This window comes from Nematolebias whitei, chromosome 12, assembly GCF_014905685.2.
Source record: "Nematolebias whitei isolate Nwh7 chromosome 12, NemWhi1, whole genome shotgun sequence".
Lineage (NCBI taxonomy): Eukaryota > Metazoa > Chordata > Actinopteri > Cyprinodontiformes > Rivulidae > Nematolebias > Nematolebias whitei.
Genome location: NC_056509.1, coordinates 43,811,903 through 43,838,734, shown reverse-complemented (window position 1 = coordinate 43,838,734; position 26,832 = coordinate 43,811,903). Strand labels below are relative to the sequence as shown.

Below are 26,832 nucleotides of genomic sequence, written 5' to 3'. Positions count from 1 at the left end.
GTGGTTCTGTTAAGTACGTTGTAATTATCAAGGTACTGGTTGGGATTGTCCGAACTGTGGATACGAAGATGAAACAGCTGTTAGTTGAAGATGTTTAGCTTCTAACTAGAGAAGCTTTTAAAGTGCATGTGATACATGAGCCCTGCACAACAGAAAAGTCCAGTTGATTTGTGTTTAAACTCAGGATGTTTTACCCTCAGAACCTCAAAATCTAAACTTAACACAATTTAGATAGATTTTTTCTTATGTGTAGCAAAAGTTTGTCATTTCGGAAAATTTTTGTAAAAATTATGGTCAAACCATGACTGTAACCCCAGATGGACCGCTAATCCATCCATTAAATTCTGAGTGGACCCACTTCATTCAAACTATTTAAATCTTTACATTGCCGTCAGCTTTTATACAAATGTACCTGTCTACATCGCTTTTTTTTCATTCAGCCTTTATTTAAACTAAAAGTACTGTAGATGGCTTTTACCACAACCAGCTTTGTGTCTAGACTCATCGTCAGATGGTTTTAATGTTGTGGGTATCCGTGTACTCTCGTCTACAACACATGTATTTGTACTGTTTTAAATTTTCCGACGCAGACACCCTTTTGATTTAAAACTTTAGTGTACCTATCGGGTCTCGTTCAAAGCCTCTCAATGTCTCTGTACTTCTTCCTCAGGATTGAAACCTGGTCCCTGAACAGAACCGGGTCCAGTCTCATCTGGGAGTGCACCAGAGGCATGAATCCCAGCCACCGACTGAAGACGTTCATGCAGGTCTGTCGCTGTGTGAAATGGTCTGGGTCGGCCCAACGAGACGCCTTGGAGCCCTTGGATCAGAGAACAGAAGAGAAGAAACTGGTGAGTCCATTTCAAGTAACTACTAATTATAATAAGACATAAAATCTGTGCTTACATGAATTTTGTACGGTCTGAAAATTGTTTTACACGTACAGACACGGAGTACAGGTATTTATGATAAACTTCACACCTGACTCTCAAGATTAAACGAAGACGCACATCTGTACTTTAGTCTGAGATATGCCATGCGGGAGAATAGAAACATCAGTTAAACATTAAAAACATCATGTCTGTATATTCATCAGCCCGAGTCTTAGATCTTTTCTTTAAGAACATCACTTCGAAAAAGACCAACTAAGCCTTTAAGATGAGTAGTATGATGGCTGACGTCCTGCTTTGAAAACAGACTTTAGTGCATTTAGTTTTTTTTGATCCGCTGCCAGTTCTAGTGGAAGTGTATTTTACCAGGCGTCACATGATTCACAACGGTGTCCAATCTAATTTTAACGTGTTGACCTTTTTCAGAGTTGTATAATTCGGCAGGATCTCATCTTTAAACACAAAGTTTTGGGATCGTGTGCAGCCGAACACTACTTTATGTAAAACAAGTCAAACCATAATCAGGTTTGATTGATAACTATTGTATTTTTTGCAGAGCATCACTGCATATTCATTGACAGTTGTTTTTTAACTGTAGTGAAGACGTTTGTCTAATCCCAAAGGACTCCCTGATGCTATCCCGCCCTGTGCTGCTTTCTCTTAACGGTTCTGGGCAGCAGGAGGGACGGATGAGGTAGAAGCTGCTCCGGGCCAGGTAGAATAATTAAAGAGTGACGGTTGTGGTTTGGCACTCGGAACGTTTCCTCACTTTAAATAAAGAAATAAGAAAATCTCCCATCATGCTCTTTGTGTTGAGCTAAATATCCGTCTGCTGTTGCTTGAAGCAAAGTCACAAATCAGAGGAGAGAAGGGAAGTGACTGAAGTCAGGGGGCAAATCTAGGTTTGCTGCGCTGCCTTCACAATTAAGACATTAATCACCGGGTTGGTTCTGCAGAGTCATCATCCTGCCTGTGGTCAGGCCATCGATCAGAACCTGACATCAGGTTGGTCACGTGGACACAGGGATCTCCCACAGAGAAGGTCAGGCCTGATTTAACATGAAACTTTTTTTGTCCATCGCCTTTAACGTTGTTCTCCTTTTGGAAAAGGGGAACTGATGTTTTCTTTGTGACACTCCAAAAGTAGCGTCAACATAAACACGCTTTTATTTCTCCTCTACTTTTCCACCGATCTGCAGCTGGTGGCAGCAGTGTGATACGTGCACAGCTTTAAGACACAATATCTGCAGTGCAATCTCCAAAACATGAGGAGATGATGTTTTAGAGCTGGAAATCTTTGAGGGGGAGCAACAGTATAAAACATTTTCAGGATTCAATTACCCAAAACTACTCCAGAGAAAAACTAAACGTAATTATTTCTGAATGACCACAGATTGCAAAAATGGAGTTTACGTCTGCCAGGACTGATGGATAGTTTGAACACAGCCAAGATCAAAGTGGATCAGTCTTAAAACGACTGATGTCTTTGGCACGCCCCCTCTTCGACAGTCACCATCTTAGCATCAACACAACTGGTTTGTTCCACTTTGGAGTAAGCTGTTTGGGGGAAGAATCAGTTTTGTGTCGTGTGTTTCCTTGACTGATGAAGCCTTCTGGATGGAAGGTGAAACGTTTCAGCAAAAAATGAACTGTCCAGATGACTGAAAATATTGGGTTTCAATATAATATTAACATCAGTTGCAATAACGCCACTTGTTCTGACTCTGGGCGTATTGGGCCTTTTTTCCACGGGCTTGACTCTAAAGCTAATGGGTCTGGTACCTGGGTCATCATGGTTTCCTTGTACTGCTTCTTCTGTGTGACTTTGATCGGCGGCTGTTTGGTGACGGCTGAAACCAGGAAGTTCATCAGGATGTCCTCACAGTTAGCCATGTGGTCCACCATGGTCAGCAGGCTGGCTGGGACGTAGTGAGTGAACAGGTAGTGGTAGTATCTGAGGAAGGGGAGAAGCAGATGAGGTTCTGTGTATTTATCTCCTTTTAACAGCTTCCATTCTGTTCCTTTATATTCTGCTGGGTGTTGTGCTGCACTCTCAGCAACATGGGAGCACTAGATCACTGTCAGGTCTTTTACCTCCCTGCCAAGGTCTGCCGTCCCCTGATCTCTCTCACACACACACACACATTTCTAACTCGTGTTTTCAGCATTTGAGAGTCCAATGAAAGGACTAAAGAGGTGCATTCAGCTTCTTAACAATAGGATGAGGAGAACGCCGTTTATCTGCGTGACACGTCGCTTAAAATCACTTTGGAGAGTAACTGTTTAATTTAACGCTCTGCTACAAACTCACATTTTTTACTTTTTCAATTCCATTTTTGTATTTTAACAATCACTTTATGGGATAACAAAGTAGTGTAGAAAGGCTGCGTTGTTCCATTTCCTTCTCTATTAGCCTTACATAAAATTATTAAGATGAAAGTGACATTTAATAATTGTAAGGAACGTTTTACCGTGAAGTTGGAAAGTGGAGCGTGATACAGAGTGACGAAACATTCTTGTGTATTCACGCAACCCAAAAAGAAAATTGTGATCAATTTACTCCAAATCAAAAAGGTTCAACACAATACGGCACAACTCGGTGTGAGCGTTACACCAAATCACTTCACCCTTTCTTAGTTCGTCGCCTACAGACTGAGGATCAAGAGGATTGTTTGAACCAACCCTGGTCCTCGAACACCGTCCTGCATGTTTTAGTTGTTTACCTGCTCCAACACACCTCATCAAGTTCCTCAGAAACCTGTTAATCACCCGTGTCAAAGCAGTGAAATGACTAAAACATGCAGGATGGTGTTCCTCAAGGACCAGAGTTGGGACCACTGAAATAAGCAAACCCCATAATTTATAACTGCAAACGTGTTAGCATAGAGAAAATATAGCTGAAACAGCCACAGGTGCCAAGTTTAATGCATGACTTGAATTTGAGGCGTATCTGAAAATTTAGAGCTGAACTTCAACAGGAACCTAGATGGACGGAGAAAAGCTACAGAACAGTGTCGTGTTTAGCCGGTTCAGTGTAAAACGTTATGTGGTCTGAGGAGAGTTGAAGCGTGAGCTCATCATGTGATCACACGCTGCTCCTCGTCAACTCGGGTTTAAACACCCGTCTGCAGTTGTTGCTCTTTGGAATGATGGTTGGACATTTAGGGCGGACGTCTCGAGGACTGATCAGAGTAACGTGGGTTAAATTAAACAGTCGTGCTGGTGAAACGTCGTTATATTCACAGTTCCATCAAACAGTAGATGTGATGTTCATATATCTTTGTGATAAGCAGGGAGGGGCATGTTTAGGGATAGTTCAGGCAGAAAACATAAGCAGCACTACTGTGTAACACTCCATATTACAGTTGCATTCGGGCCCAAAGACCTGGCCCCAACCCGTAGCCATCATTTCTGAAACCCACCTGACCCAACAAATTAATAGTAATTACAGGTCCGAACCCGGCTCAGGGTTTGGGTTACAAATGACAGCTCTACTCCATATTCCATTTTAAACATGCCCTGTTTTTATTTCAGCTACAAATCTTCCTGCTTCCTTTCAGTCCTACTAACCCGGCAAGTTGTAGAAACATGATCACCAAGTGAGGGGGTCGAAGTCCTTCTGCCAAACTTCAACTCTATTTTGCAATAAAAATAATAATTTAAGCGTGAACTCTTTGAGAAATGTTTCTTTTCCTAAAACTGTTTACGTCAGAAGAACTGTAAAAAAAGTAATTAATTGTTAATAAGAGATTAAATTAGACGTTGATGGACATATTCCTGCTCTAGAGCAGCGTTTGTTGGTGTTTTAAGTGAGTAACAGTTTGCTCGTCAGCTAGAAGTCGCTTCAGGTTTTGTACCTGTGGTAAAAAGCTGCTCCTGTAAGGACCATGGAGTAGTCATTAGTCCACTTGGAGGTGTAGCCCCAGCGTGACCTGGAACTGTCCCAGTAGTGGCTCCTTGCTGGATAACCGACAATTCGCTCTGGAAAACTTTGCCATACAATGAAAGCAAAATCCACCTGCAGAAGCACAAAGAGGAAGCAAAATAAAACTGGAGTTAAAACCTAAAAAACCCACAGCAGCTGCATTCTGTGTAACATTTAGGGCTGCTGCTGGCAGAACTGCAGTGTAATGTGTTATCATTAGGTAATAACTTAATGGATTTATTTGGTCTCAGCTTGTTTTGTTGCCTCTAGATGCCACTAAATCTTGTGCTCTTGACCTTTTCCGGCTGCCTTTCAGATGTGCAGAAATCATTCAAATTTATGCGTGTCGATGCAGAATAGTTGTGAGGTCAGCAAACATTTTTACCTCTCCTGCTTTAGCAGAGGAAAAACTTAATTCAGCTGCAGTTATTCAACCTTTGGTGCAGCTTCATATGGCTGAATTTAAAAATACTCCGGTTTGTTATAGAGATGGACAGTTATTTCTGATGGTTTAAATTGAAATGGTGACTGTTGCTTTAAAAAGCAGCACCCGTTAACACAGTGCTAAGACCAGAGGTTAATTTGAGCCGGATTCTGCCGGAACAGGATCCAGAAACGCTCTTATTTTGACAGGGTGCGTTCTGGTAACTCTCAGGCTTACTAATAATAACGTTATAAACAAACATGACTGCGTTGAACAAATAAAACTTATATTGGATATATAAACTGAAAATAATTACATAAACACTAATTTTAAACACAACAGCCACTAACAAGCTTCTTAATGTCACATGAGCCACCTCTTCAAGTAGCATTTCCACTTCTACCGTTAAAAAAAATCTCCACCCCTAAAAGTCCAAAGTCATCACGCAATTTTATTAAAAAACTCAAAATATAATTAAACAGCACAACTAAATTGCAAATCAGTTTGACAGATTAGGTGGGTCATTAATAAAATTTTGATTATTTACTAAAAAACAAGAAACATTTGTGTATTATTCACATCATGTATCAAAACGACATGATCAAAATGTCGAAAAGACGGAGTCACAGATTCTTTATTGTCGTTCCACCACATACGACATTACAGGGTCCCGGTTACATCCAACAATAAAAATGTAAAAGAAAAACAATGATAACATCTACGATATGAACTAAGAAAAACTAAAAATACACAGTCCAATTTACTTTCATAAAAAAAGCTTCTCATTGACCTTAGTTGGGCAACGGAGAATTGAAGCACCTGAAGGCAGCGACAGTTGAGTGTCAAGATAACCAGGAGGAGCTCACAGGCAGCCGCCATGAACAGACGGAGGAGGCGCCTGGAGGTTTCACATGTGGAGTCGAACAGTGAATTCAGAGGAGAAAAGTCGGGCTTGGAACTGTCAAGTAGGTGGGGGGTGCTTGACAGAAGTGGAGTGTTTACAAATGCAGGTAAACGTAGATGTTAAACACGTTAAAATACACCAAAATGCAGGAAATCACATCTACTTTATTCAAACTTTTCTGGGGGAGGACCCTCGAGACACCCCACCACCTCCGCCGGCTCGCCTGCTGTTTGTATTCTGGCATAGACCGGCTTACATAAATTATAATTAAATAAAATTAATCAATTAAATTAAGCCCTGGCTAAGACCATCACAACCTTTTCAGCATCAGATTATTTGTTGTAATAATAAAGAATCATTTAGCTGGAGTTAAAAAGATGTTTAAGATTTCTACACACAAGTTTTTCTCTTTCTGGAGCCCAGTTATTTAAAAAAAAAGAAGTAAATTTCTGATCTTCTAAAACTGTTTCCATGTGGATGCATGGCTGAAATGATTTAAAACTCGTTTGTATTCACACTTTGGGTGTAACTGGGACCTTGGGTACACACTTTCGTTCCACCTCATGTATCACGTGATGTGAATGACAAAGAACGTTGAAAACTTATTTCCGCCTCGGTCTTTACTGGATGTGAAGTGGATAACTACAGATTGAAGCTAATTTTACACATTTAAGGTATTTTTGCTTAAAATTTTCACCCCCAGGTAATAAAACAGAAAATAAAAAGAAAATCCTAATTTATTATAAAATACTTTGGAAAACATTAATTTGTTGATGAAAACTTAATTTTATTTTGTTTTGAGATGCACAAGAGCGCTGAAGAACTGAACTGTTGTTAAGTTTGTGTATACATTAGTGAAGGCGATACTTTTCTCCAGGTGTTTCCACCTCTGGAGCTGCTTCAGGCTGCCTGCTACACCAGTAAACAAGAAATCTCCTTGTCTGGAGCACCTGGTGTCCTTGAAGGAGCCTGATCCTCCTGACAAAGACCCTCTTTTGAATTCAAAAACACCTCTGAGACACACAGGCAGACACACCAGAGAATAAGGGGATCAGCACATAATCAAATACTTGGCTACACACACACACACACCACCTCAGGAACCGGGACAGAAAATTAATTACCAGAATAGTAAAGGCAGAGAGACGGAGTTAGGGAGGAGAGCAGTGAAAGTGGATGTTCTTTAGTGATACCTTGCGGCTTCTGTCATGAATCGTGTGAGCAATTACTGTAAAGCAGCAGCGCTAAGCCCAGAGAAAGGTTGCGGCTGCCATTCTCCGTGCAGCCCCTGATCAATTGACACGTCTGCGGCTGAATCTGTACGCCTCAGATGTCTCCACAGATGTGCTGAAAACATTTATATCATCCTGCAAATAAAATGCCTTCAGAGATTAAGAGGTGAAAGAGCTCGTGTCAGTGACAACATGAAATCTTTGCACCTATTTAGGGTTCAAACGGATAATTTCACTGCGTTTTCTTCTTGTTTAAGCTATGTGGTTTAATTTACAGGTGAAGATGGATAAATCTTATGATATAAACACAATTTAATGATGCGTCCCTTAACGTGGCAGAAATACGACTTCACTGCCGTGTGTCATACATACCAACAGATTCTTGAAGGCCAGAATTGATTCAAGGATCAAAGGGTCAATCCTGCAATAGATCTGTTCCAAATCTCTTAACGGCATTTGGGTTTAACACGTCCAACGCTACGAGACAAAGAGCTACAGTACGTTTTAGTTCTCTATGCTCCTTCAGTCTTTGGCTTTTTGTTGTAAAATCAGTTTTTCTATTTGAAGCAGACCCACTGCGACGCTTGAGAAACTTTAAAGAAATGTGTCGTAGAATGATCTCTTGTTCTGCTGATTGGAGGTTTACAGTATTTTCCACCGTACGCGTCGCACCGCCCTATAAGTCGCATCAGTCCAAACGTGTCTAATAAAGTGGAAAAATCCATAAATACGTTTCATCTCTTACGCATCACCGCTGACAACCTAGAAATGTGGGCCGGTGTGTCAAAAATCTATTGGCTGCCATGGGAGCGTGCACGGGAGGACTTTAACAAGAATTTAACAAGATTAATACTTAAAAACAATTATTTGTTTGCTCAAAATTACAGTAAAGGTGTGTCTCAGTTTAACTTTTACTTAATAAATGCACTTTAATGGTCAAATCAGCTGCATGTCTCTGAGGCGGTGCAGTGAGAAGAAGCTGATTTGACGGTTGCTCCAGGCATGATTTTGGAGCTGGATGAAGGTGGCAGGCTCTGGCAAGCCGGTTGTGTCATTAATACCCACTTTTACCTATTACATGATACAATGGCATGCCATACTACTCGAGTGTCATCCAGCGGCTGAAAATGGTAGCGTTCAATATTTTCAGTCAGAATGAATGAAAACGGTCAGATCTCAGCCAAAAATTGGTTTATAAATGTGGAAAAAATCCATAAATACGTCACTTTGGGATATAAGTCACAGGGTATAAAAATTATGCAAAAAAAACCAAACTGCGACTTATAGGTTGAATAATACGGTAGGTTTTATCTCCTGTCTGAGTTCGTAGATCCATATCAACTACAGATCAGTGTGGGAATCTTTAAAGCATTTCACGATTTGATCACAATCCATAGGGCCGCGTTTCATTACCGTACTATTTAAATATGAAATATTTTACCTAATTAATGTTTTTATTTTTAAGGGTGTATAAAAACGTGTTAAACAATAATCCTGCCAATGATATTTTTTTTTTTATTTTTTTTTTAGTATTTTACCTTTTATTATATGGCATCTTGATTTGACTAACTTATTTGATTTTAATTGTTGTTGAATTGTTGTTGTTTATATGTTATATATCTAAAACAGGTCTCTCTTGTAAATGAGTTCTTGTGACTCAATGAGACTAACCTGTAGAAATAAAGGTTGAATGAAAAATATTCTTCTGTTGGTATGTATGTAAACAAACGACTCATAATTGTTGACAACCAAACACAATTCTGCTGATTTTATTTATGATGCAGTAATTTTGTGTTCCAACATCTATTACAACGTCAGCTAAACTCACGTCATGTTACAGAGGCATTGCACTGGGTTCATAACCACATTAATGAGCTTCTCCACCTCGTGTTTAAGATTTCTCCCTTTGATATTCACCATTTATTTCTGCAGAAGAAAAATAAAATCAAAGTTTTATGGTACTAACTTGTTCTGGAGCATCACAAAGAGCAGTAAACGGTTTGTGATCCTGTTTAAAGCATGAAACTGGACTCACTGTGATCAGTAAAACATCTAGGGGCTGGCACTGCACGTCAGATTTGTCGACTGTTTTCATGTCCAGAAACAGCCGAAATCCAGCTGAAATGTACCATACCATACCATTTTATTTATAGAGCACTTAAAACAGCTACAAGGCCAACCAAAGTGCTGTACAGACAGAACAACAGGCAACACACGAAGCAACTCAAAAATATAGACATAAAAACGATGCAGATAATAAATATGACGACAAACCAGTGTGGACCGTACAGGATCAAAACACAGATCCTCTGGTGTTGAAAGCTATTGAACAGTAATGAGTTTTTAACCGGGACTTGAAAACCGAGAGGGAGGGGGCCTGTCTGACAAGCAGAGGTAACTCGTTCCAAAGTCTTGGTCCTGCTACAGAGAAGGCCCTGTCCCCTCTGCGCTTAAGACGAGTTCCTGGAACTGTGAGGAGCAACTGGTCCGCTGACCTCAGGGAACGTGGTGGGACATACGGTTGTAGCAGATCAGAGAGATGGGGGGGGGGAGAAACTGTTCAGCGATTTATAGACATACATGAGTATTTTGAACTGGATTCGAAGGTGAACCGGTAACCAGTGCAGTGAGGCCAAAACTGGTGTAATGTGCTCTCTTTTGCCTGTACTGGTTAAAAATCGAGCTGCTGTGTTCTGGACCAGTTGTAGCCGTGCAGTGGAGGTCTGACTGATACCAAACAGGAGCGAATTGCAGTAATCAAGCCTAGATGTAATGAATGCATGTATTACTGTCTCCAGGTTATTTTTGGACAATATGGGCTTCAGTTTAGACAGCAGCCTCAGTTGGAAGAAGCATGATTTAACAATCATGTTAACATGATTGTTAAGTTTCAGGAAAGGGTCCATTATCACGCCCAGATTAGTGACTCGTTGTTTTTCTGACAGAATTAGAGCGGAGAGGTCGATGCAGTGGTTTGTGATCGTGTCATTGGGAGGGAACAACATGACTTCAGACTAATTTCATTGAAACTTAAGAAGTTTAAAGCCATCCAGTCCCTGATGTCAGCCAGGCAGTCGAGCAGAGGATGAATAGAGCATGTGCCATTGTGTCTTAGGGGGAAGTAAATTTGACAGTCATCGGCATAGAAGTGGAAGGGCATGTTGTGTTTCCGGAAAATAGCACCATGCGGCAGCAGGTATAAAGAGAATAGGAGGGGACCCAGGATGGACCCCTGCGGAACCCTGATTTAAGCTCTGTCGCTGCAGAACTAAAATCCTTGATGAAGACACAAAAGGATCTGTCAGTGAGGTAGGATCTGAACCCATTGAGGGCTGACCCTGTGATGCCCACCCACTTCTCCAACCTAGCAATGAGGATCTCATGGTCGATGGTGTCAAAGGTGGCTGTGAGGTCCAACAGGACAAGCAGCACAGAATCACCAGTATCAGTGGTTAAGAAAATGTCATTAAAGACCTTCAGCAGGGCCGTTTCAGTGCTGTGGAGAAGTTTAAAGCCAGATTGGAATATCTATAAGATGGTGTGATCCTCCAGGAAGCACTTCAACTGGGACTCAACTATTTTCTCCAGTATTTTAGAAACAAATGGGAGTTTGGAGACAGGCCGGAAGTTGGACACGACTGAGGGGTCAAGGTTTGTTTTTTTTCAGGAGAGGCTGGACAGCAGCATGTTTAAAGGTTTTTGGCACCACGCCAGTGGATAAACTACTGTTTACTGTATCAAGAATGCTTTATTTTATGTTGCTGTTTTTGTAAAGAAAAAAATGGGAGCTCTATTACACGACCGGTCAGAAGCTGAAGGAAGTGGTGGTGAGGAGCAGTCGCTGGAAGTTTGACCCCCCCCCCGGCCAGAGAATCAATCTGTGTCCTGCAGTCTGCTGACACCAGCCCGGCTCGAATGGAACCTCAGGTCTCTGGGGTCCAAATATTGAGCTACAAATGAGTGACCGCCCAGTGCCAACACTCAAAACCCAGGCAGAATCGGGTCGGGCCTTACGATGTATAAGGGCCGATCACACCTAAGTCTGGAGTAAAAAATAAAAAAAAATTTTTTTAAAAAGGGAACATAAACATAATTTCCTCTCGACAGTCTCACTGGTTTTAATTTGTCCCCAGAGAAATGTGAGGGAACCAAACCACTGGGCTGCGCCTCATCTTTGCTTTTAAGTAACGAGTGAGGCTTTAATCGAAGCGCAGCTCCGTGTTTTGACAGAGTAATGATACAGACGCTGAGATAATGGCTCTGGTAAAACTCCTGACTCCATGAAAGCACTTTGTTTTTCATTAAATCTCATTCAAGCTGCTCTCTACTTTCCTCCTTCGGCCTTGATTTCACTTGATTTTCTCCTTTTTAATTGATCCCTTCTTTTCAGAAACATCTTTTTACTTGCTCCGTTTCATTTGATGCCTTCTCCTCTACTTTAACTTTCCTACCCTCGTCGTATTCGTCCTCTGGTTTCCTCCCACAGCGAGTTGAATTAAAAGAATACAATCATCAATCGTAACGCTACGCAGTAATGTCATCAAGACCAGATTGAAGGCCTTTACTTGAGTCTGTAGTCGGAGCTCTGACTCCTCTCACCCTGCTTACTTTGATTTCTTATCTGATACGTTTGAACCGGTTCTTTAAAGGCGAAGCACACTTTCACCTCAGAGTGGTCACTGTTGGGCAGAGCGAGGCAATTCATTTATAATGATGTGTATTCATGACTCTGCGTGAACTGACTGCCTCATTTCAGCGCCGATCAATACCGAGTTAAGATATCACCTGCCTGTTCCACTGGCTGACAAGAAACTGTGCAGACCCGAGCTGATGAGGAAACATTTCACAGGACGAAGAGTGGGAAGAAATGGTACAAAAAAAAAACAACAACAAAACTCTGACGCTCTAATAAATGCTCTAATAAATTCTCTTAAAGTATTACTTATAGAAAATGTTTTACATTTAAATAAAAATAAATTGGTATTAATTTAACCAAAAACATTGATTGCTTTTATAAAGTGGGTCTGCAGTTGGTTCAGCTTTCAAGAGTTATTCAGGGAAAAGTTTCTTGGACGACAGTCGCATTTATCTGTTGATTTAATAAAGCTTAAAGTAATCATTACATGTACATCTTTAACTTATTTATCTGATAGATTCCAGTTTGTAAACGTAAATAATGAATGTTCTTCTTACACCAAAGTTAGTCATGGAGTTCCTCAGGGTTCAGTGCTTGGACCAATACTCTTTACTTTATATATGCTTCCATTAGGTAAAGTTATTAAACAGCATGGGATAAATTTTCATTGTTATGCTGATGATACACAGTTATATTTGTCCATTTGATTTTTGAACCCATCCAGAGGACCTGACTTAACTCTTTTTTAGATTTTTCAACCTGGATTATTGAGAATGCATCGGGACATCAGTGTCCCAAGTTCTCATGTTTGTAATCAATAACTCACCTCATTGGTTGAGAGAACAGAGTCTTCATCCAGACTGAGAACGGCGTCCGTGGCGATGATGTCGTGGGGGAGAAAACGACTGCTCATCGTCTGCACAGAAACAAAGATGGTGTGTACGTTAATATAGTTAATAAGCAGCAAGAATAACTGAAAAGAATGCTGAATTAATTAAACTCTACTGAGGCAGAGCGCTTCTAAAGGTCAGGAAAATGTAGGTTTACATCAGTTTTAAATAAATATAATTAGTGGAGAGGCATAAAAATCCAAAACTAAACCAACAAATGTGTTTGTTTCACCTCCAACTGTTCGTCTGTCGATCAATGAGCTCCCTTAATGGGTTTGTGTGACTCTTTATCAATTCAGCGCCCAACAGAAAATGTAGTGGAGCCTGATCCATTAGCCTAAAGATGGCTGCTGCTCAGCTTATTGACTCGTAATTAAAGTGTGAATTATTCAACTGTTTGTTTGCAGAACAAATGGAGGCTCAAAACATGGATGTTTGGGGGGGGGTCTGCTGAAGCTTTCTGAAAAACAACAGGTAAAAACTGACTCACCTACACCATTTACTGTTGAGATTATTATTATATTTTTACCATTAATATATTTTTTAAGTCTTTAATGCTGCAATAAAATCATCTACATGCAAGTTCTGAAAACTTAAAAAAACAACTTCCTATTTTGTAAAGTTTTAACTGCGTTAATGTAGAAATACACTTTTATTTAACAAACATCTGAGCACTAAGGCCCAGTTTACACACTGTTTAAAGTGAAACCAGAACTATTCTGTTGTGTTTTGGCTGTTTACACCACAACAACCATTGTCTGACATGAAAACCTTTAAATCTCAGACTGGAAGTTTTTCTAAAGTCCAGGTCTTGTTTCACCAGAAAGTGCAATTTACTTAAAAGTGGAAGTGTTAGCGCATGCGCTGTACGGTTGCTGTCAGTCAAGAGTTTACAAGTTCCTGATTTTTTTTAGATATCTAATTTAAAGTAACTTGTAGCAGAACCCAACCCTGTCTTGGGTCCAAACATCCGTGTATTTGTCCTTTTGGATGAAACTTTTCATGCTCGAGACTGAAGTGTCTGCTCGTCACAGCGACAGCAGGTTCAGCGTCTTTTTCAGTCGTGCTTAAACAACGTCTGTGATCACATCTTTAACGTATGAACGCGTTTTTTTACAATCATTGGAACATCTATAATGTTTGCAGGAAAATGCTGTGTAAACTGGGCCTAAAATACAATTATGTCTTTAACCATTCTGGTCCAAGAACTCCTTGAATTACATTTTGCTCGCTGCCTTTCATGCCAGGAAAAAAAAAAAAGAAGAGATTGTGGCGAGTTGGAATTTAAGAGTATATGTTGTGAATGACTCACAGCTATTGCCGCGTCAAACTTTAGCTCAGATTTAGGTATCTGTAAATTGAGTGAGGTATAATAGTTTTTGTGGTGGCAGCCATCTTGAATGAAGCAGTCTGCTGGCTCCTCGGATAAATAATATTATTAACTTTAAAAACTAAGCCTAATTCATGAATATAAAATCATCATGATGCATTCAAGAGGTAAAAAAAAACCGCCAAGACGGCCACGCTCAGCCAAGCTGCAGCTTCACAGGCTCCAGGTGAACTCGATCTTTTTGTGTTCCCGTTGATTTGTTTTAAGGGTTTTTTTGTGCCTACAATGTACATACACAGTACAGGTATGACCACGACACACGTGGAGTTTTCTGTGTCGCCGCCTTGCCATCCTGTCATCGTGGTTCAGGCCTTCCAGCCTCGGGCCTGTCATGGCGGCTGTTTCCATGATCCTCTATCTGCCTGCATGGACTGAACTCTACAGACCCGTTTGGTTCCGCAGGGAAACCTGGATGTTCTCCATCTGCTGGGTCCAGTTCTGGGCTGCGGTCATTGTTACCATCGGGCTCCAGATAGCAGGTCTAGTTAGCAGGCCCTAACGATGCTAACACCACCACGCTGCTAACTGAACCTCACTGCTAACAGTTTCATGCTGCTAACTGGACCATGTTGCTAAAATAACCTCACTGTCATCAATAGGACCATGCTGCTGTAGATTTAGTTTTTTTTCCACTTTTGGCGCCGTGTTTCTGTATTTTGGTGCATGTTTTGAATAAATCTCAGTTTGTTATTTTTGGGGTCGGCTCCGAGCTCGACTCCGCTCACATCAGTTTGTAAATTATAGCCGAACAGAATAAGAGAATCGTGCTGCGGCTGTTCGGTTTATTGTTTTACACTATTAGTGTTACCGTTGGGCGTTTGTTTAATATATATCTTAGTTTTTATCTTAGATTCTTGTTAACAGTTTCTTTTTACAATTTATATTTTTGCTATTGTTGGATGTAACTGGGACCCTGTGTACACAATTTCATTCCACCTCATGTCCCACATGCGATGTGAATGACGATAAACAATCTTGAATAAAACGGTTAAATGTTCCTCTAAAGTGCTGCCTGTTTCACATCGCACCAAAGTTTAAGGGTTCTTCCTTTGAACGTCTATGAAGGTTCATTAAAGAGTAAAAAAATGAAACGATGTGCCCATTAGCTTCTACTAGTGCTGGGCCACATCATATCGTTCACGATAATACCGGTAAAAAAAAAAAGCTTGCCCGGGAAAATAAATCATATCATGATAAGCTAATTTCATGTTTTCATACATAAGTGTTTCCCCTACCATTATACAAGCGGGCCGCCCCACCCAGTTAACAGAACCGAGCACGCCCCCTCCACCTGTCGGTACAGGCGTAACGCTAATTAGCTGCGCGCAATACTAGCTAGCTAAAAAGCTAAAAACAACGTGCGGCTCAGCTGTGTCTCCACCCAGCTTTAAGCTGCAGGTACAAACACTTCGGCTTTTTTCTCTCCCCCCACCTCACTGCTGCGGGTGCGGGCATCAATCCAAAGCTTCAAATGAAATGCTTTTTACTTTCTTATACACAGAGAAGAATTAAGAGGCTTATTTAACTAAAACCTCAAATATCTAGAAAGTTTAAAGAGTTTCCATCTCAGCTTCACGAGCCGATGTCAAATCAGCTAAAATCATGTGAGAGGAAGATTAGATTTGAGTTTTAATCACTGCTTACAGCAAAGTCCGGTGGTCTGAACCTTCTCTTTATCGCTCTCTTTTCATTAATTTCCTTTTTATTTTCACCAAAGGTTCTGCTGCTTTAAAGACGGCCCTTCGAGACTCGTGCTTTGCGTTCATACTGAAGTCATATGCAGATTAATGCAGAGATTAAATTCAAATATTGCACGTGTTTCTGCAGAGACGTCCTAATCTGTGAACTTTTACTTTTTTTTTATAAGCTGGATGTCACATTTTATCACCTGTCACAAAGAAAGGTGCGTCCGTTTCATCGTGAACCAGAGGATGGATAAAAAAATTAAAAAAAACTTTCATTTGTGAAGTCAGTCTGATTCAAGATGGCTGCCAGAGCTTTACCTTTAGTTAAAACAAAAAGTCCCTGCTTGTATAATGGAAGAGGAAACACAGACTTCTGCTGACATGGTTTTTTAAATTGCTCCTAAAGAAACAAACAAAAAATGTATATGTTTCAGGAAAGTTAATCTCAAGGTCACATGATCCACAAGGTCAATTTCAAGGTCAAAATGTCAGTGGATCCCAACAATGAAATTAAAAAAACTAAGGGCAGATTTGAATCCTTGTCAAATCTCCTTTCCAACACCACCAAGTCTGTGGAAATCAACCTGGAGATAACTGGAGATAACTGGGGTTGACGTTAGGCTACCACACATTTTTGAGATTGAAGATTTCAGATACCGTGCTGTGGGATTACAACGTGCCAAGTTTAATCCCAATCTGAGATGGTAGGGTTAAATCCACTGGGTGATCTGGCATACACAACTCACAGACAGAAGAACAAACATTTCTTAAGAACCTGTATTTTTTTCCTACAAGTGCCTGAGTTTAATGGTTTTACTTCCTTTTTTCCCAACATTTAAATACTTAAAAAAATACTGAAGTCTGTGCTTATGCTCCTTCTGCTAACAACTATATTTACTCGAGGAAATGTGAATAAACTTGAAATGTTGAATGAAACAGCTCACCACTGAAAGGAAATGAAGTTTTCATTGTCCCTCACTTTCAGACATCACTTCTTGCTCATTCCTGGTGTTTCTCATTTGACAATGTATAAAAACAATCAGACCTTATTTTCATGTCACATTGATGCTGCTGGTTGTAAAAGTCGGTACTTTGATTGCAAAATGCATCTAAATGATTACAACCCGGAGCCTTATTCTTCAGCAGACGTGACACTAAAACACGGTGGATTCACGCAGAGTCGGAGGCCGACGGCAGAGACGAAGTAAAGTCGTGTTGATGAAGTAAAAACACTCAGCGTTATAGAGTAGAAACACCCATAACCAACAACAAATTACTCTGCTGCTGCTCCCTAGTGAGACAAATGACACTGTGTGCATGTTTGTTGTTATTACAGTGGGAGCAAACAGCAATCGAAGCAAACGCACTCAGGAGCATCTGTCCTGGCAGCATGACAATATACAGCGTGACTAATTATAGGACCACACGCGCTGCAAGAGGCTTTTCACTGTCGCCAATGAAAACACCGTTCCTGTATTTCAAGAGGGAGACATTTACATGAAAACAAACAGAAGCAATTAGACGAGAAAGCACGAGGTTCAGACAGAGAGACGATTACAGACACAGCTAGAGGTTGTGTGGGAGGCTCGGTTAGTGAGTCTGTCGGAGTGTGTTTAAGAGGCTCAGTTGTTGAAACTAATGAGAAGATGAGTTCAGTTGGAAGCACAAGAATACCACATACCAGCTGTGAGCTTACAGAGCACACGTCTTCTTGAACAAAGAATATTCTTTAATAACACGGCGAACAACAGCACTCTGCAGAGTCACACTCCTGCTGTGACTTTATTAACTCACATTCTTTCTATTTTACCATAAGTGTTTATGAAAACTTGAAATAACTCTGTCTGAATTAAACGACACAGGACAAAAGTTGTCACCGACTGAATGTAGAGCATCGCTCCTTCTTCAGGTGAGCTTACATTGTTGTGTGTATCAAACTTAAATTAAGACCTCGTCCACACAGAAATGCAAAATTGTTTTTGTTTCTTAAAATGTCTATTGTGTCTTTGTCCACAGAGAAAACAACCCATAGCGCTACAGAAACCATACCAGGCCGCTGCAACAAAAACAGGAAACAAGGCGTGGAGCGTAAAGTTTACATGTTGGGAGCCAAACGAACAGAAAGACGAGGCTCTTGGGTCGTAGGTCGGATTAAAGGTGGTATGATGACATCATTTAGCTGACCATAAAAACACAATCGGTGTTTCAAGGTTTTTTTATATATATATTAACTCTGTACTAAAAATGAAAACAAAATCAAAACGTTTATTTTCTTAAAACTTGTTCCCGTGGACAGTTCCAAAATTTTAAACCCATTCATGAGCTCATGCTCCATTTTACAGTAAATTAATTTAAAACCAAACAAATAGTCTATTTGAAAATAGTTCTTGCAACGTAAGAGCATCAAAATCTAAGTACAAAACAAATTAAGCCACAAGGAATTAAAAAAAAATACTTTTATCTTTTTATAATAACTACATAAACTCAGATTGTACCAATCAGTTCAGATTTTCTTAAGTAAAGTGAGAAAAAACATTGTTCACACAGGCTTTATTGAACAAACAATAGAACCTGACATTAAAAACGAACTACTTTGAAATTATTAAATATATTTTGTTTATTAAAAAAAAAAAAAAAACGTCGTGAGGACAAGTAATCCCCTGAACCTCAGCTGTGCTCTCGCTTGTGTATACAGTACGTGTGTTGAAGGCTACAACTTGTATTGATGTTTAGTTTATTGTCGCATCTTTTTTAAAACGTATAGATAAATCTTAAATCTCACAGCTCCACTTCAAGACAACAAAAACAAAAAGCAGACGTTACCTTGGTCTGTCCTTGGATGACAGAGAGAGGCACGCTGGTGGAGGGCCACTTATGTCTAGGAGGTAACGGCGTCTCACAGGTCCATAAAACCACGATCTAGATGAGGAAAAACACCGGGAGGTGGACATGAGCTTCCATCAGCAACGTTGTGTTTTAGGCACAATTTATGTCAAACATCAGCCATGTTTAATAGTTGATGCTCAGCAGACTTGATAAATATCAAGAAAGTCAACGTTATATATATATATATATATATATATATTTATATATATATAAATAATGAGCGAATGACACCAACAGACATTTGGCCTTTTACTCTTGTCCCTATTTATATGCAACTTTTTCTTTATTTCCCCCTTAATCTACTCATTAAATGTTTAAAAGATATAAATGTACTCCTCTTATTATAAAAAAAAGTTTGTGTCAAACTGTAAATGTTCGTGTTTTTGGTCCTCTAACAAGAAGAAACTGAGCGACTCAAAGAGGGAGACGTGAAATAAACAGCGGCAGGAGAAATGTGAACCGTTCAGACATAAAAACATTTTTATCGTGTTTCTCCTGCTCCGTTTGATGGATTCTGGTTGAAGCAGCAACAATCAGTGAGGTTCTGACGGACTTCCCACCTGTGCACAGAACTTGGACTTGGCTACAGCTATGATGAGCTTCACCACAGGAGAGATCTGGGACTGCAGAGGAGAGACGGTGTGGATCACAGCTGTGAACTGCTGCGACGGGCTTTTACCTGCACACACACAGAAGGTGAGTAAAGCCTGTTAACGTTGTTTTAATACACACAGCTCTTTGTGAAGCTCCATCACAGTAAACTGCACCCATTGATCCGAGCTGCACCCATCGTCTAACAACAACCCCCCCCCTTCACTCAACACATTTCATTTAAGACTAAACATCTTTAAGTCACTTTGATCAATCTGTACATGAAGCTGAACAGAAGACGTTTCATTCTGTAAAATAATTAGCTGCATCTTTCTGTCCAGAGAACGTTCAGTTTTCAAACCCTGAGCAGAGGCTTTTCTTTCACTGAACGTCATTTTCAGTTGATCAGTTTTTGATTTACTAATCATTTCAAATAATGTTTTTAAGTCTACGAGGTCCGATTCATTCAAAATGTTTAGGGGAAACTAAAAACGCTCACATGAGACTCAGGATGGTGCCACTGACCATAAAAATAATAATAAAAAAAGTTTCTGTGATGGAAATTTATTTTCTAAATGTAATTCTGTTAAATAAAAAGTAATTAAGTTTTTTTTTTTTTTTTTTATAAAAAGCACAAACTGCAAATTTTAAAGTGCTCCATGTAAAGCTTAGTGACTTCGTTCCTGCAAGACAAGATGCTGATTCACATGAGGAAATAAAGAAAACTGAGCAGAGACATTTTGAAAGTTTCCTCAGAACGCTGCTTTTTATTTCTAACAGTTGCAGCCCAGTGAGATGAAGACTTCATGATCCGTGTAAATATATTAACATACGTGCGCTACATGAAATGACTGGGTGGTTACCAGCAGTTTGTAGGTGCTTGTATTTAAATGCAGTTGGGAACAGAGACACATAAAGCAGAACTTAGCTGCTTGAATAAATCCTTCGTTTGACCCTTCGACTTGCTTTTGGAGGCAGATCATGTTTTCATTCTTCAAAAACTAAAAATCAAAAGCAACTTTCTCTTCTACTTTATAAATCATCCCCTGCAGAAATGTATCACAGATAAATGGAGGAAACTATGTGAACACACGCAGACAGACTTTTAACATAAATAACCGAAAAGAGCCCGACTGCAGGCAGAGGGAGAGTCAACCGTTGGCTGGGTCTGGGAACAGGGGAGCACATCTCCTCATGGATAAGTGGAGTCAAAGTGCTCTTTAGTGTAGCTCTATCCATCTCTGTGACACCGGCCCCCACAATCAGCCCTCTCAGGTGGGCTAAGTGGTATTTATGGAAGCAGGAGCTCTGCTTCTGCACGGGTCACAGAAAAAAGGTTCAAGCTTTGTTTCTTGGAAAAACTGAACGGCTTGATTATTATTCTACATGGACTTCTAACGTGGTAATGTTTGCTTTAAACTAAGTGTTGAAATAAAGTCGTCGTACAAAATAATTAAATTAATTGCGTCGTGTTGTCGATAATATTTAAATTAGCAGAGGAACACAGGGAGGAAGAACTTTAAAATCTCCCAACGACTCAGAAACGGGAAGTTATTTTGAAGTTTCTGGTAAATTATAAAGAAATGCAGATTATTCAAATGATCAAATTAAACTATATAAATCCTGCTAATGAACTTTAGTTCATTAAATCTCTGATGAACCAGATTCTACAAAAATGTCTACATTTAAAATTTTATATGTTTTCTTCATCTTTTGATGTATTTGCACTCGTGTCTACTTTTATTATTCAGTTGAGATATGCGGTTTTGTTTCTTGAGTACAGATTTTTTTAATTTATTTTAACTTTGCTTTAAAGTTTAATTCTTGTTTTGTGATTTGTACATCTGTGGGTTAGAATAAAGTTGAACTAAAGGCTGTAACTCTTCTTTAAACATATTTGAGGGAACTATTCCTGAGAGATCCAATGGCCCACTATGAGAATGTGCTGCCTGTGGGACTGTTTGTTGTGGCTCCTTGGACTGATGAAGTCCTTTGGATGAAGGATGAAACATTTAATCAAAAAAATAAACTGTCCAGAGGACCTGACTGAACTTTGTTGGGTATTAAACATTTAGTCTGAAAGAGAACTAATCCCACGTTTTACAACTGTGTGCAAAGAAAGCAGAAGTGTAAATGTTTTTTTCCTCGTGACGAAACGTACCGTAATGATTGGCACATTTTTTAAATCATCAGTCCAAATCTTCTCTTGTAAACTTTTGTTTTAGAAACTTGGCTTTTGCCTTGCAACCATTAAAGGAGCTAGAACTATTGACTACAAGCTTTAAGGATCATTAAAAGAACAGCCTTTCCTAAAACTGACCACCTTTAAAGAGACTTTTGCTTCAAGTAATTTAAGTGAATAATAAACCAGTTTTCTTTTTAACTAACCACTCCTGAACTGAGCAATACATAAACGTGTTCAGGGTCCAAGCCTCATTACCCCTTTCATAAAAAAATAAAATAAAATAATGTATTACGTTTACAACTCTTAAAGCAACTAACGAATAGTTGCTCAGGAAAAAGAAATCGTAGGAAAAAATAAGAAAAAATTAAACTAAGAATCTGGAGACTTTAGGAGTAAAAAATTCAAAAGATGAACGATGCATTATAAATTACTATCATGTAATCACATTAAAAATATAATAAAGACTGATTTGTTTTGTTGCAGAGCAAAGAGGGGGTATTAGAAATACTCTCCTTGAGTTCATCCATGTGGAGAGTGTGATAACTTGAAAAATAAACGAGGTTACAACTTCCATTATGATGTGTGGCTGCATGTAGGTGTTCGGTTTCTGTCAAAACTTGGGTTGCAACATGGGTATATGTGTGTGTATATATATATATATATATATATATATATATATATATATATATATATACACACACACATGCATTAAGTAAACTAAGTAAACTGTCTACCCCTATCATTTGAGGAAACTATGGTTTTCAGTTTCTCCATTGCTTAAAAATATAGTTTCCTCAAATTATCGGGGTGTCCACTTTCTGGCCCCACCATTGTGCCTGGCCTCAGACAAGCAAAAGATTAAATGGTAAATGGACTGTATTATCTAACGCCTTTCTGTCTCATCAAGACACTCGATGCTCTTTACACTACAACCCGTGCCCTCATCTACCTCCACACACTCATTCATACAGCGCTCTACTACATCTCTACAAAGTTAATTGAACAAATCATTCTCAAGAGACTAATCAGTGTTTTATCACATTCATACACTGATGGGACATATCGGAGGCGATGAGGGGTTCAGTGTCTTGCCCAGGGACACTTCAGCACGTGACTGCTGGTGGATTCGAACCCCCAACTCTTGCATTGGAGGACGACTGCTCTAACCACTCAGCCACAGCCGCCCTAAATTAAAATAATAAAATAAAATCCTCTTCTACACAGTAACTCCTACCCACTTTATCTTGGACCAAAAACACTAAAGTTCAGCTTCAACTTTATCACATCAACGTCTTTTCAGCTCCTAAGGCTAAAATGTCTGAGCAGCAAATCAAACTTTCTCAAACTATCAGACACGAGTTGCAACTGCTTTGCCATCAAAAGTCGTGGGGGGGTAGCAGAGTGAAACCAGCGAGCACACGGCCCCTGCATCAAGTCAGCAGCTGCAGAAATGGTGATTTACTGCCGAGGCATAAACAAAACGTCTGTCGTTCCGTTTACCCTTCAGTCCGTCCTCTCTCTTCACCTCCTAACCTACGTGTCCACGATTCCTCAGAGGGAGGAACATCGATCTGAGTTACAGCCTCGCTCCACTGAGAGTCACTGCGGTCTGCATGCACACCCACGCACGCATTCATATCCAGCCTGCAGCTTCAGGTTTCTGAACTGCGCTCCGGTCCAACACTGGTGAGATTCAGTCAGACGGTTTACGACAGCATCAGCCGACAGTTCTGCCTCTGATACACACTTTACTTTTGCAAAACATTCTGTTGTGGCTCTCGGGCAGACGTAACGACCTACATGGAATAAAAAGATGAATTTACATCAAACTGCCAACATGTATTAACATATTTGGTCTTGTAAAATAAAGCCAAGTCTCGGACGAATGAGACCTGCTCCGACCTCTACTGCCCTGCGGCTCCGCACTCTGAGAAACCGTTCAAGCTGATTAGGTCTCCGGTTCAGACTTGCTCAGAGGAGCGTTGACTTTTTTTGTACGCCAAAGACCGTTCCCACTCATTTGTCTCGGGTGGTGGTGGTGGAGGTGGACGTTGGTGTGCCTCGTGGCTGCAGCTGCCCACGCTTCGTTACCCTCTCTGTGACTTCAGCGATGAATTTCCCGAGTCGAGCGATCGCCTGCCGCAGACTGGACTTCTCAAAGGTTTTCTGCCTCTGACCTGGTGGGCTTTGGAAGTCAAACTCCTCACTGTTTATGGGACAGTCCAACCTCTGCTGGTCTCAAAGGACTAGATGTCAGGATAGTTCAAGTCCAAGAATCTTTATTATCTCCAAGGGGCAATGTGTTCCACAGTCAGTTGGCAAACAAAACGTCCACACAAGACAAGACATTAAGACGTTAAAATAACCGTACATGAAATCATCATTGTTCCTTAAGAATCCTGATCTCTGCAGGGATGAATGAGTTTTTCAGTCTGTTCTACATCTGGGCAGCAGATACCTGCGTCCAGATGGAACCTGAACTCACCATGGAGGGGATGACCAGGATCTGTCAGAATGAGACCGGCCTTGTTCACTGACCTCACCTTGTGTAGGTCAGTGAGGTTCTGCAGGTCAGTGAGGTTCTGTAGGTCAGTGGGGTTCTGTAGGTCAGTGGGGTTCTGTAGGTCAGTGAGGTTCTGCAGGTCAGTGGGGTTCTGTAGGTCAGTGAGGTTCTGCAGGTCAGTGAGGTTCTGTAGGTCAGTGGGGTTCTGCAGGTCAGTGGGGTTCTGTAGGTCAGTGAGGTTCTGCAGGTCAGTGAGGTTCTGTAGGTCAGTGGGGTTCTGTAGGTCAGTGGGGTTCTGCAAGTCAGTGAGGTTCTGTAAGTCAGTGGGGTTCTGTAGGTCAGTGGGGTTCTGTAGGTCAGTGGGGTTCTGTAGGTCAGTGAGGTTCTGCAGGTCTGAGGTTCTGCAGGTCAGGGAGGTTCTGCAGGTCAGTGAGGTTCTGCAGTTCAGGTAGGTTCTGTAGGCCAGTGGGGTTCTGTAGGTCAGTGAGGTTCTGTAGGGCTTTGTCAGCAGTTACGCTGCACATCCTGATAATCCCTGAGAGTTTGTTCCTATTTTTGCACGTCAAAAGTCCAAACCAACAGATGAAGATAAAAGTTAAAGAGATTCAATAAAACCTTCTCATAAAAGTAGAATCAACATTAAAACCAGAGCTTCTGATAAAAATACATTCTCTAATGGGTCTTCTTACAAAGTGAGCTCACATGGGGGTCAAAGGTCAGTTTGTCATCAAGAACAGTTCCCAGATATTTATATTGTTGCAGCACCTCGACAGCTTCACCGTTAACGACTCCAGGAGCTGAAAAGGAAGACTCGCACCATTCAGTGAAGACCCCGACCACAGGTCCGGGGTCTGGGTCTTCACTGCTGAGAAGGGACAGGATGACGGAGTCATCAGTAAATACTACAGTCCAGTTGTCCTGCAACTCTTAACCAGTTCCTCTCCGTTATTCACCTCCTTCTGGAGGAACCAAAGCCCTTCAGGTCAGTCAAGTCAAAACGACCCGTTGATGCAGTGCTGTGTTTGTCTTGTGGTCTAGAGCAGAGGATCCCAAAGTTTGGGTCTGGACTCTACTGTGGGTCGCACAACACTTAGTTGGGGTTGACAACAACTAACTAATTGAAAGCAGCAAAACAATCTACAAAGTGAATGAAACGCACGTTTGTCAAAATGTGACCAACAACTTTTTCTAATTTGCAAGTTTGGCTGTTTTTCCTTTCCACCGCCTGATCGACCGGACGGTTCATTGTTGCAACACAACAATGTTCTGTTTCTCTGGCGTGTGCATGCATGTGAACGTGGTGCCATTTAGGAGTAAAGATTTACCGTATTTCATCAAACTGCAGCTTTGTCTGGTGAAATAATACGTAGCTGTTATTTAGGAGTTTGTTTGACGTTAAAATTTACATTTAAACGTCCTCATTCTTTCTTTCTTTACACGGACTGATTTAGTGTTTTTAAGGTTTAAGAAAACATCACTTTAGCACGTGACAGAAACTGTTTTACTCGTTCTGGCTCTGCGAGGGTTTCAAACACAGAACAGACCTGAAAACAAAGTCACGCATGTGCAAAAGTCGAGCGGTTCTTTTAAGTGAAATGCACATTTCGTTTCCACTTGCACAGATTTTTGTTTCGTGGTTGCACCAACACTTGCAGAGAGGATGCATTTCTCCATCACATGGTATTTTTCACACATTCACAATCATTGCAACATTTAGTATTTTTCACGACGGCCCCGGAACAAAGCTGTAGGTAAATCTACTTTGAAGCTTGAACTTTAAACAAAACGAGTACTTACCCAGTATGGCATAGTAAAACGGGAACTGAGCCGGGTCGGCGGAGTACTGTGGGAGGGCGTAGAGACCGCCAGGTAACGAGTTCCACAGCAGGTGGTTTCTGGACACATGGGACTCCACACGGTCCTGAATGATCTGAGACAGACGGTGAGAAAATTGAGAGTAAAATATTGATTTTTTTTAACAAATATATAATTCTGTGAACATTAAATTGTGCTTTATCTGTGAAATGAATAAAATATATTAGTGTTATATAACATGTGTATCAACAGCTGGAATATGAGAGGAAGAGCCTTTTATAACTCATTTAGGCAAACGTAACCCTCCTCTCAAGTTCCAGTTCTGACATTTGAAACTAAAGCGAGCCAGCTGTTCGGTAACATCTGGAGCTTTGGGACGTCTCTACAGCTGAAATGGCTTCACAGAGCTGAGATGGTTCTCCTTCACAACAGTGGCGCCTTGATCCCAACAGGAGCTGTCCATTTGTTACCCAGCTAATACCATCCATCTGGTTGGTTTAAAGGTCGGGACACTTGGTTAAATGTTGAGGCCTCAGAGGAAGACGAACGAGGAAAGCTCCTCTTCCTCCGAGCTCATCTGAAGGCCTGGCAGCGGTCTGGTGTTTACTGGTAAAATATTCTAATAAAGTCGCAAGTAGAAGAGTCCATCTTAACTTCAAACATCATCATCTTTAAAAAAAAAAATCAACAGTAATGTTTAAATGAACTTAAATAAATAGAATATTTAACACAGACTCAAAGCGCAGCGTACAGCAACATATTTATTCATATGTCCAGTGTTTCTCCACAGCAGCTCGTACCAACACACACACGGTGACTGCCGGCCTCGCTCTGTGGGACACACCAGTTAAAGAACGCTTCGTTACACCCAGTTAG

General features: G+C 40.6%; 1 protein-coding gene across 3 annotated transcripts in view; it reads right to left on the bottom strand.

Moving 5' to 3' along the window:
• Positions 1–592: 592 nt before the first annotated feature.
• The window catches only part of LOC119418618 (exostosin-1), a 241,899-nt gene continuing 215,659 nt past the window's right edge, over positions 593–26,832 (bottom strand). For all 3 annotated transcript variants that reach the window (XM_037685939.1, XM_037685940.1, XM_037685941.1), the window contains 7 exons: positions 25,939–26,071; positions 19,423–19,541; positions 18,800–18,895; positions 12,838–12,927; positions 4,748–4,908; positions 2,673–2,844; positions 593–820 (listed from right to left, as the gene is read on the bottom strand). In XM_037685939.1, coding sequence (XP_037541867.1) covers positions 635–820; positions 2,673–2,844; positions 4,748–4,908; positions 12,838–12,927; positions 18,800–18,895; positions 19,423–19,541; positions 25,939–26,071 — 957 coding nt within the window. In that variant the 3' untranslated portion in view covers positions 593–634. The remainder of the gene's footprint in view (positions 821–2,672; positions 2,845–4,747; positions 4,909–12,837; positions 12,928–18,799; positions 18,896–19,422; positions 19,542–25,938; positions 26,072–26,832) is intronic.